The 12,115-nt window shown below is 41.3% G+C and overlaps 1 protein-coding gene across 4 annotated transcripts in view; it reads right to left on the minus strand.

Annotated features, from left to right (window-relative positions):
• Positions 1-12,115, minus strand: part of DAAM1 (dishevelled associated activator of morphogenesis 1) — a 162,576-nt gene that overhangs the window by 77,267 nt on the left and 73,194 nt on the right. For all 4 annotated transcript variants that reach the window (XM_079125805.1, XM_079125802.1, XM_079125803.1 and 1 more), the window contains one exon: positions 1,019-1,108. In XM_079125805.1, the coding sequence (XP_078981931.1) occupies positions 1,019-1,108 (90 nt within the window). The remainder of the gene's footprint in view (positions 1-1,018; positions 1,109-12,115) is intronic.

Below are 12,115 nucleotides of genomic sequence, written 5' to 3' on the forward strand. Positions count from 1 at the left end.
CATGTGGGCAAGTGGAGGTCCAAACTGCATGCTAGTCACCTAACAGAGGGTTTCCTTGGCTGACTCCATCATCTTGGAAAGATTTTGGACTGTAATCATTTGATACTCTTTCCTAGGTCAAGACTGAATGATCTGAGTGTCCACTGCCTTTCTCTTAGGTGCTAGCTCTGCCCTTCCCACTTACCCATCTTGATTCAAGACTCTGTTGGAACAAAGGGAAAGGTAGCAAAAGGTGACCATAAACACTTTTGAATCACTCCCAAAAAATGGGCATGGGGACAGTCTAAGAAACTGCCACAGGGTTAGAGAGGTGGCAGAGGAACTTTATTTCAGGAGATTCAGCGTGTGCCTCATGCTCCGAGGGCTAGGGAAGAAGAGTATTTTCACTGCACCCAGGTCCATTCTCCCATCACCTGAGGAGGTAACAGAAGCCTCAGCTTTTAAGTGGGAAGTCAATGCTCAGAATAAGACTTTGTTTTTTGCAGCAAGATATAGCTATGCTCCTAACAGTGGGATGTGAGTGGGGGAAGGTGTATAACTCCCGAAACGTGTTTCTAAAAGTGGCATGGGGGAATTTGTGCTCTCTCGCTCCCTTTTCTATATTCTTAGTTTGGATTGTGAAATGGCTGGGGAGCCACATCAGGCTGCACCTTAGAGATGGCAAAATGTAAAGTTACTAGAAGGTGGTCACAGAGCGCTGTGGACCCATAACACTCATCCTGACCCATAACACTCGTCTCGTTGTGTAAAGAGCAGGGGTACACTTCCGTCTCGTGTAAACCAGTGTTATTTGGTGTCTCAGTCACACACAATTACGAATAACATTTACAGGTGCCAGGGAGCGCAATGCAGTGTTGACAAGAACAACATGCAAGGAGTTGGCACTTGGCCACATAGAGCACCAAGGCCACAACACGACATGTTAACCACGCATTCACATTACAAAGGACTGAGTTGCCCGGTGGCCAAATGGGAGAGCAAAGGGAATCAAGAATGATAATCACGATGAATATCTTACCTTTTTCTTGCTACAGTATATTTGCCACTTTTTCTCAGCTGGAAGTGCAAACATGGCTTCCCTGTGTTTGTCTGTGAGGTCAAGTTCATCCTAAGAAGAAAGAAAATAATTAGCGTGTCATAGATTAAATGTGATTCCTATAGGGAACACTATCAGTGTCATTGGGGAGAGAAAAAAAAAAAAACACCAACACATATTTAAATGAACCTGGAAAAGATCAAAGCTGTGTCAAGGTGTGTGTCACTACCTTTAGGACAGCATGTGCTGGCCCACGGCCAGGCATGGGACACAACAGGGTGAACACAGCACAGCCTCAGAAGTACTGAAGAGAAGAGGGCCCCACTTTGACGTCATCCTGAGCTACTGCCAATGGCTCTGCAGGGTCCACTGAGCAGTGAGGCCATCAAGCAAGGGAGTTTAGGATTAATTGTATTAAATCAGGGTTTGTGGGGGTTGACTTTACAAACACTGACTGGCTGGGTCCTGGAGGACCTGGACATGATGTGGGGGAGCAGCTGCTCTGGTTCGAATGTGAAATCTCCCCCAAAGGTCCTTGTCTAAAGGATTGGTCCCCAGTGTGGAGCTCTTGGGGAGGTGATGGAACCTTTGAGAGCACCTAGTGGGAGGCTCTTAGGTCACTGGGACTGTCCCCCCAAGGGGGATGGTGGGATCCCAGTCTCTTCCTCTTTTTCTCTTTTGTTTCCTGGCCATGAGGTGAGTGATTTTGCTCAGCCACAGACTCTTGCCTTGATGTACTGTCTTGTCCCAGGCCCAAACCAATGGAGCCAAAAGATCATGAACTGCAGCCTCAAAACCTGTGGGCCAAAATAATTTTTTTTTTATATTAATAATCTTAGGTATTTTTGTTACAGTGACAAAATACTGACTAACAAAGCAACAATAAAAAAGACCAGGCTGTTGTGACAGACTTGGTACTTTAGAGACACCATGGCCAGTTTAGTTGAAGCACTGGGTTATGCAAAGGACCATCAGATAAGCTAGGCATGGGTGGTGCACGCCTGTAATTCCAGCGACTGGGGAGGCTGAAGCAAGAGGACTGTGAGTTCAGAGGTAGCCTCAGCAACCTAGTGAGGCCTAAGCAACTCAGGGAGACCTTGTCTCTAAATAAAATATAAAAAGTGGGCTGGGAAATGTGGCTTAGCAGTTAGGCACCGCTGGGTTCAATCCCTAGTACCAAAAACAAACAAACAAACCATCAGATACTAGGTTTGAGAGATGGAATGTGACCAGTTTGTAGAAAGTCTTAAAGTGCTGGAGTAGAGAGTTTATGAACAAGATGAGCCAGTGACGTTTTAGGGAAGAGTGCGACGTTGTCATCAGTGAACACTCCCTAAGTATTTCACTTGCAGCATTTTCTCACTTAGTTCTCACGATGGCCCTAAGAGGTCCACTCACTATTACACACCCACATTGTAAAGGAGCTGGGTGAAATTAAGGCTGAAGATTGAGTAAGTCACTTGCTTAAGATTACATACCTGCTAAATGATGGTGCTGGGTTTTAAGCTGTCTAACTGCAGGGTCTAGACTCTTAGCCCCTCATATCAGAGTTCAGAAACATTAACCACAGTAATGCGTGGCTTACACTGGATATTAAAGAAAGGCAATTTGCCAACATTCATTAACTAAAGGAATACAATAGGACAACGAATATAAATAGCATAGAGAAAAGTTCTCAGCATTTCCTAAGAACTTAATTCACAGTCAATGTTGAGCAGCTGGTACATTTTCATTCCAATAGGGAAAGTTATCTAGTCAAGCATAGTAAATCGGTGGGTGTGGGTAAGACATAAAAGCTATAAATTAAGGCACAGTAAGGTCTCAATCCCTGAGGAATATGAACAAGTTCCCACCCTAAGAGGCTTTTGTGTTTGTCTGCAGCTCTGCCACAGTGTGGTGTGGACATGCAGACACAGAATATTGGCTTCGTATCATATACTCCTACCACCATTTAGTCATCAAGTCCTATTACGTCTTCCTTGAAAAATCTTATGATTTCCTTCTGTTTCTTTCCCAGTGAAATCACCCGAACTTACTTGTGTCCTAATAACCTCTCGCTTGGCTTCTGGCACAGCCTCTCACTGCTCCTCCTGGCCTTTCCAATCCTTACTCAGCACTGCGAGAATTCTCTTAAAGTAATAGTTCTCAAACTTGAGCGCATGTCGTTATCACCAGGTGGGCTTCTTAAGCCACTAACAAGCGAGTGCTTAGGATTGAACAGGTGGGAGGAGGTGCATGCACACCCAGTTCTATTCAGTTTCCAGGTGCTTGTGATGCAGCTGGATCTGGAAACCATACTTCAGGGTCACTGCCCTGTCTACAGAGCACCTGTGCTCTTCCAAGTTCCTAGTTCAAAAAAACTTCATTACTTCCACAGTACCTGAAAAGCTAATTACCCATTCCTCAGCCTGACTCTTGAGGTCTTCCATTTATAACCCAACTTACTTTGTAAGGCTTGTTTCTAGTTATCCCCTTACACCAGATCTCATTAACACCTAACACCTCCAGAGCTAAGGCATGCCAACTTCCCCAGGGAGGTTTTTAGTCTTATAAAATCTGTTTCCTCCTCTTCAGGATGGGCATATTATTTCTCTTACCAGGATCGGGAACGTCAACTAAACATGTCGTAATGCCTGGCACAGGGTGGAAACTGTACTGTAGTTTCTCTTGTCATGTGAACACAAATGAGTTTCTATTTTCTTTTAAGAGCAAGGTAAACAGTTAAGTCAGTACCCCACACGCACACACACACACACACACACATCTACACAATTACATCCACACAATTACATCCAAACCACAAGAAACTAGCTATTAAGAATTTCAACAATGAATAACCAGGAAAGGAATGAAGGGTTTTTACAGAAAATTCCATGATGAGGGAACATGTTTAAAATGTAAGAATTTTGGCATGCAACTGTTATAGATGTGAAGTAATTATTTTCTTTCTGTTCTTCCTTTTTAAATTTCCTACAAGTCACACCTGGTCTTATCTATTGAAGAATGGGGGAAATAAGAGTAACAAATCACTTCCCAACAATCAGGTCAGTTAATCAGACAGCTCAGTTATATATTGCTTAGTTTGGGGAAAAGATATTTGATTTGTGAGACCAGGACAGCACAATTAACAGTGCATCCTTTACTACACTATAGCAGTTTTTGCTAACTGAGCAGACATGAAGAAAAGTGTAAACCCTAAAGCCTAGAAATTCACAGCAAAGCACATTAATAGTACTTGACATTGCTGTTAGAGGTAGACAACTTCTGCTGTGATGCAGAAATTACCAATTTTAAATCGAACACAGACAAAAAAATAAGTTAAGGGCAGATGGCTTCAGGTAAAAAGAAAATTTTCAAAAAAGTGAAAAAAAATTAGATTGGTAGAGTCTCTGGATGTAATTTTGGGTTACAGTAAGGAAGTTGTAAGGAATACAGGGCTGGAGGTATGGCTTGGTGGTAGAGTGCTTGCCTAGCATGTGTAAAGCCCTTGTTTTGATCCCCAGCATCACCACCACCAAAAAAAAGGGGGGGGGGAATAATGATAATAATGCATACTGATAATACCAATAATATATAATAGCTAACAATTTTTGAGTAGTTTCTATTTGTTTAACAATAGTGTTTCATGTGGATTAATATATTTTGGCCCTCATATCAATCCTAAAGTGGGTAAAATGATCCCATTTTTCACAGATTTACGCAGTTTGTACAAGGCACCAAAGCCAGCAGACGGTGGAAGAAGTATAGGAGTCCAGGCTGCCTGGTCACAGAACTACGGAGCCCGTGTTCTTAATCACCACACCATTCAATCCGTCAACCAAACAGCAGGCAGGCAGGATCACAGCACTCATGCAAGACATAAAAAGTCTCCATGTGCTTTGTGTCTGTGAGCAAAAGGCGGTTTTGTTGGCAGACGCCTGTGGGTTCTAGACCTTGCTCTTATTGTTTACTCAACCTTGGACAAGTGCTTTAACCTCTGAACTTCAATTTCTTCATCTGAAGACAAAACAATAATATATTCCTGTCAGTTTTCTCAATGATTCATTCCTGCAACCAAAATTTTATTGCCATTGTTATTTGTTTGTTGAGTACCTAACTGAATGCCAGGCATTTTTATATAGACCCGGGACAGACAAAAAGCCATCATCTTCTCATGAGGACAGAAGGGAAATCACATAATCACACTATCATGGGATGGGCACACACTAAGTTTTTGAGAGCCTGCTTGTTGTGGGAAAGATAGGACAGTGTCCCAGAGTGGTGAAGTGATAGCTTAGAGATGAACAGGAATAAGGCAGGTAAAAAGCCCTGGAGGCAGTGAATGGAGGCTGTGAAAGCCACTCTGAACTTTGTTCTTTATCTTCAGAGCAATAATCAAAAGTCACTGGTGAATTCTGAGCAAGCAGAATGACAGATCAAATTAGGCAATAATGTAATCTAGGGAGTGCCTATGCACAATGTCCGGGATGTAATAAGACTCTCGCCCCTCCATTCCAAAACATCTCTGCTGTGACTCATTCTCTTTTAATCACATGGCTGAATCAAGCATGTAAGACTCTCAGAGACTATCACAGCCTTAAGAGATCCATTAACACTTCCTGGCTGTCCTGCCCATTCCAGGACCAGGGCCAGGCATTATAAAGAACACAAAAATGAACACCACACCCTGCCTTCAAGGAATATATCCTCTAGTTAGGAAGTCAAGATGACACAAAGCTTTAAAGGTTCCTTTCTTTTCAGGATAAATTCCAAATTCCATAGCAAGTAAGGGCCTTCATGACTGGGCCTCGGCTTCTGTGCCCCACCCCTCACCTCCTGTAAGGGCAGCGCCCTCTAGTACTTGGGATCCCAAGTCGCCAACCTGTGAAACTTGGCACATGCTGTCAACTTTCCCCAGAGGTCCCTTCCCAATGGGTCTTAGGAGCACTCCTACTCATCCAAGCTTTTCCAGAGTATCACTATTCCCTCCAGGTAGCCCATGCCGCCATTCCTGGAACATGGTAGTAACTCTGTGCTTTATGGTATTTACCACATGGCTACAGTTATGTTTCTGGCAGGTCTGACTCCCATTATAGACTTGTTCCAGTGGGACAGGAACTCCATTTGTTCTATTCATCTCTACACTAATTTCAGTCCCTAAAACAACATCTGACACAGCAGGGATGCAAAAACAAAAACAAACAAACAAAAAACACCAACAACAAAACAAAAACCAGTAAGATAGGAGGAAAGTGGGGAAAGTAGGAAAACTGGCAAGGAGGGAGAATGGGGAGGGATGCTGTAAGATACAGTGATACAGTGCATTTTAAAGATTAACACCTATTCTTTATTTCTTTCTCTCTTTTTTTTTTTTTTCTCCAGCAAAATGTACTTATAGTGAAATGTACAGATCTTAAGTACGCCATTTTTGAATTTGGCAAAAGCATACACTGAAGTGGTTTAGCGCTTAACACTTTAGAAACTGATGGTACCATTTTGCATTCCCATCAGCAAAATATATGGCATTTCCAGTTACCCCTCGTTCTCACCAACATTTGTTGTTATGTCTTTTTAATTTTAGCAATACCAGTTTATGTGAAGTGTAACCTCAATGAAGTTTTATTTTGCATTTTCCTGAGGACAACTGATACTGAATATAACTTTCCACATGCTTATCAGCTATTTCTATGTGTTCTTTTTGTGAAGTAGCTATTCAGATCTTTTGTCCATTTTTTATTAAATTGTCTATCATATTTTTATTGACAAAAAGGAGCTCTTTACAGATTATGGAAATATCAACTTTGTCAGACACAGGTCCTGAGAACACTTCTCCTAGCCTGGCTTGCCTTTTCATTTTGTTAGGGGTATATTTTGATCACCAGGTGTTTATATTTATATTTTTGATGACATCTAATCTGTTGAGATTTTTCCCTTATAACTTATGGTTATTTCAAGTCTTAAATTTTTGTAACTTATGGACCAAAAAATACATCCCATGGTTTCTTCTGGAAGCTGTATATAGTTTTACTTTTGGCTTCCATACTTGACTCTGTCATCCATCCCATACATCCTACTCCTGGATGACATACAGTGCTTCTCTAGTTATAAAAAGTTGGGCTGCTTCTGCCTTTGGTCCTTTCCTGTTACTTGCTCTTGTTGCTGGGTACAGAGAGAAACAGAACACAGGTGATGGAGGAAGGAAAAACAATGGGATACAAACTAATTTCAGAATCACTCTGACAGATTTGTTTATTTAATCTGTAAAATTACTTCAAAGTGATGTTACAGGAGATTTTTCATTCTGATAATTAAAATATTCAAAGAAGCAATTATGGGAAACAAAGCAATTAGGATCACTGTATCTCAAACAGTACCTCTGCATGTGAATTAAACAGTACAGAGGCAGAAAGATGAAGTGTTTGCCTGAGGCCAGAAGGCAGAAGAGATGGTCAAATGGACATGGGGCAGGTGGGTCTGGAAATGCTCTAGTGGTGACAGTGGCACTAATGTGAAAACTTATTACACTCAAACTTCCATTTATAATAAGTGAACTCTGTGACACATAAAGTATACTTTAATAAAGCTGTTAAAAACCAAGTCAAGGCTGGGGCGTGGCTCAGGGTTAGAGTGCTTACCTGGCATGCACCAGGCACTGGGTTCCATTCCCAGCAATTTTTCTTCTTTCATATTCAATATCTCTCAATCTTTCTCTCTCTCTCTCTCTCTCTCTCTCTCTCTCCCCCCCAAATCTGAAGGTGTCCCAGGAAAACAAACAATTCCTAGGCAGACCTGGCAGAGAAAATAGATTCTTCTATTCATAATAAGGAAATCTAATGCTGGTTGAAAATGTAGATAAACCAAGGAGTCAGCTTAGAGGAGAAACTGGAAAGAAGGGTATGAAGAAGGAGGCACCACTGGCTTCTCCATGTGTCAACAACCAAGCTTTCCACCAAAATCAACAAGTGTCATCAGTTAAGGCCCAGGAAGCACACGGGGGAGCACTGGTTACGGGATCCTTCTTCTTTGCCATACTACTCTTTCTGGCTTGATTTTGAAAGTCAATTAAAGGACATGATTTAGCAAGTGATGAGAGGAGAAACCATGCACAGGCTCCTCTTGGAGAAGATATTAATTATACTTTTATATATTTATAAAATGTGTACTTTATACAGCTAAAATATCTTGGAGAAAAGACATTATTACTATTATAAGAAGAAGGGACCTCTGAGGGAAGCCCAGCTGTGGGAACTACAGTCTAGGTCTCGCCCCTAACAAAGCACATTATTAAGCCCCACTGCGGAAAGCTTCTGCACATACAAATGCCACCCGTCCTCCACTCTGGAGTAAGCAGGCAGCTCTGTAGAGAAACCTATATAAATCAGAAAACAATTGGCACAGCACAAATCAATCTAAGGAAACGGATTGATTTGGTAGATAAAGGGAGGGAAAGAATTTTGAAATAATATACAATAAGGGTCTTGAATGAGTAGAAAGATTAACACTTTGTAACAGTGAACTCTTTTTGGAGATTTTAGCTAACTGAAATATGACGTTATGTGTAAAACCTCCAAAGCAATATTTAAAGCATTTATTCTTTGAAAAATCAATGAAATCAATAAATTGCAGTGGGCTGGCAGGTAAGTTTCTGGGTAGCAAGAAATCTCTAAGCCATTCAGGATTTCTATTTCTGATGAGTGAAGCTAACCCTTTACATACATACACATACACAGACAGACAGAGGCGAGGAGGACAATGAATGATCTGGGGCACAATGGAGTTAAGACACGCAGGAGAAGCGCACAGTCCCAAGGGATTACCCTACTTATCCACTCACTGTTTTGTGTATGCCTGTGTCTTGGGTTTCATCTTTTTGTTTTGTATTGTTTTGCTTTTTAATGGTCTTTGACAAGCTAACCGTCCATCTGACTCAATGTCAAGAGCTTGCAGAATTTCCAACCCTATTATTACTCAGACAAGTCTGACTTTTCTCCTTCAAATTAGATACTTCTGGTATTTGTCGCAGCCAACAGGCCCAAGCCACCTAGCCTAACCCCAGTCCGGAGTTTCCCACAGGCCCAGCAGGCTGCACCTCTCTGGTTTCCCTCAGGAATACACCAACATTAGCAGTGTCCGCTCCAAAATGAACCCTCCCTTGCCACTCCACAGTACCAGAAATAGGTCAAGTCACGGTGAGGACAGCGACCAGAACACAAGTCAGCAGTCATGGGGACAAATACAACATTGAGTGGAAAAGGCCAGACAAGGCAGATGGAGGGCTGGAGGGTGACACTTTGGCAGCAAAATTAAAATTGAAATATTACACTTTTATAAATGTATGGAGAAAATGTACTGTTTGGCTGTGATAACTCACTAAACTTACAAACATGCAGCCCCGTCAAAGCAAACCACCATCACATCCTGGAATCACGAATTGCCAACACAGCTCTTAAAGTTTAACTGCAATGACCCTGAGATCAGTACTGTATTTCCATGGTGGTAGTTAGAAATCTGAAAGTTAGATAAGTCTTTTGTCAGTTTAAATAAAGGTGTATTCAGTGAATTATTACTTGCTCCTAACCAGCCAGGGAGGCCAGAAATGGAAAACAACAGAGAGCTTTAAACCCCAAAGGGATGTATACACACAGAGAACAAACCTGGAAGGTTTCCAGCCTCTAAGACCTCTGCCAACATTCTTAGTCATTGTGCAGAACGCCACAACCTGACTCACCACCACCTACACACCAATCGTCTCTGTGTCTGACAGGCATGTTTTCATTCCATACAAAAATAAGAAGTAAGAAATCCCACAAGCAGTGGCTGACTAGTAGAAATAGTTATTAGCTTCTTACTTCCGATGGTTTAGTGTCTTAGACGATTCCCTTTCTTTCCCTTATTGTAGGTAATGCAAACTAAATTTCATTTGCTAGGCAAAGTCTGCCACTAAACCTACAGACTTCTTTTTCAGCTTTTGTTATTCAACTAGGAACTCATCAGAGTGACTTTCTTTTAGTTAATCTGAAACACCAGCAGAGTTTCCCAGTCATCTAAAATAAACAACTCTGATCTCAATATCTAAATCATCTCCCAATATCCATCCAGCCACCCAAATTTTAATCTGTCATCTAGGGCAACTTCAGTTGACAAAGCTTAACAGAATTTCTGAGCAGTGTTTTCCTAACTCAAGGCAGGAACTTTGTCTGGTGGGACACAGAGCCAGCTGTACAGTGGCAGCTGAGTAAGGCACCCTGAGGCTCAGTGGGAAACTCTGAAGCCCAGCTCACACAGCCCCCTTCTCCACAACACCAGCTCGGCTTTCACCAGCCCAGGCCCCTCCCACACCCTCAGGAGATCTGCTGGCAGCTCATCTGACACATTTAAGCTTTAATTGGGTCAAAAGACAATCTAGCACAATGAGTCTCTTCCTACAGCACAGCTATGTATTTACTTTACCATGCGATAAATGGTAAGAGGCTTTCAAGAATAGAAAATATTTCTTAAGCACTATCAATTTCTCTTATCCTTTAATCCGCTACCCTTCCTGGGGACCACCGATGTTTCCATAGTAACAAACAGCGCACTGAGGAAGATGACTAAAAAGAATTACAGATGAGTGGGGTGGAAGGTGGGTGCAAGGATCAGCCCGAGCCTGTTACCACTACTTCAAGAAGTATTCAAAACACAAATCCAGCTGCTAATGGATTCAGTAGTCATTAATCCATGCATGCATGTATGCATTCATTCAGATGCTTACTGTGTTATGCTCAAGAACTAGTTATCCATCCATCTCTCCACCCATTCATCCATCCATCTATCCATCCATTCAGACTACAAGCATTTATTGAGCAACGACTCTGGGCAAGGTATTGTTCAAGGCTCTGGAGATCCTGAGACTGAAAATGCCAGAACTAACGCTTGAGCCATTCTGCTCTGGGGTACAAAGGTACATATTCATAGTGAATTTCACATGCTGAGTTATTTATAGTGGAATAAACTCAAGCTGACTGCTGAAAAGATGGCAAAGGATTTTCTGACTTCTAGATCCAATATGCCCATCTTTCCTGAAACTAATCCATATGTATATGCTAAGGGAGTTTTCAGTCATTTGATTAAATTTGGTTCTTAAATACTATAATGTGTAATGAAATAAATAGCTAGCAAGTTTAGGATATTTCCAATAAATTCACTTACAACTGGGCAAGAGAAAAAAAATTTCAACTTTTTTAGGGATCTGGTTTCCCCCCACCAAAATTCCAGCTCTTCCTCCTAAAGATGTCATTAGTCACGGACCTCTCGTAAGAGCCATTAAGAAACAGTTTGAAATTCCAGAGGAATTCTGGAAATTGAGAGTGGTGGTGGGGAGGTTCCAAACATAGCAGGTAAAAATTCTCAAAGACAATTTAGGACTCAAATACACCATCCACGTATTAGACACACCTTCCAAAGGCCATGTCACATGTTTTAGAAGAGTAAATGATGGTATTTAGATGATTCTCAGAGCATCAAGATATATTCTTATGTCCAGAATTTGTAGGGGAAAAAAAAATACACAACTACCAGATCCTTCTAGCCATCCCTAAAACACGTTTACAAAATTACACTCGACAGCCTACCTAAACACCACCTCTTTTGGCAATCGAATTATTCTCCCCACCTTTGAACACCCATATTATGTTTCTTATATGGGATTTGAAGGGAGTAGGCAAGTTAGTACAATATATTTGACTTCGTGTAATTCACACCTGGGACTAAGTTAAATTATCAGGTTTTAAATTGCAGCTTAAGCTAAGTAGGTCCATACCATTCAGATCTCTTTAGGATTCATATAAATGGAAAATATCAGGTCCAAGGGAATTCATAACCATTTCCCCAATAGCATTATAAATCCTGATGTGGTTTTGTACTACTTCTGTTTACCAAGAACCATTTCCTGTTTCTTTCCTCTATCTCTTTATGCTTCCCCATTTCAAGTTCCTTTGATCTGATACTAAGAAAAATCTAGAAATAAGTGATTACTAGATTGATAATGGATCTAACATAAAGTCAAAATCCAAATTTAACAGCCACTGAGTCACATCCCCAGCCCTATTTTGTATTTTATTT

This window comes from Sciurus vulgaris (genome assembly GCF_902686455.1).
Source record: "Sciurus vulgaris genome assembly, chromosome: 2".
Taxonomy (NCBI): Eukaryota; Metazoa; Chordata; class Mammalia; order Rodentia; family Sciuridae; genus Sciurus; species Sciurus vulgaris.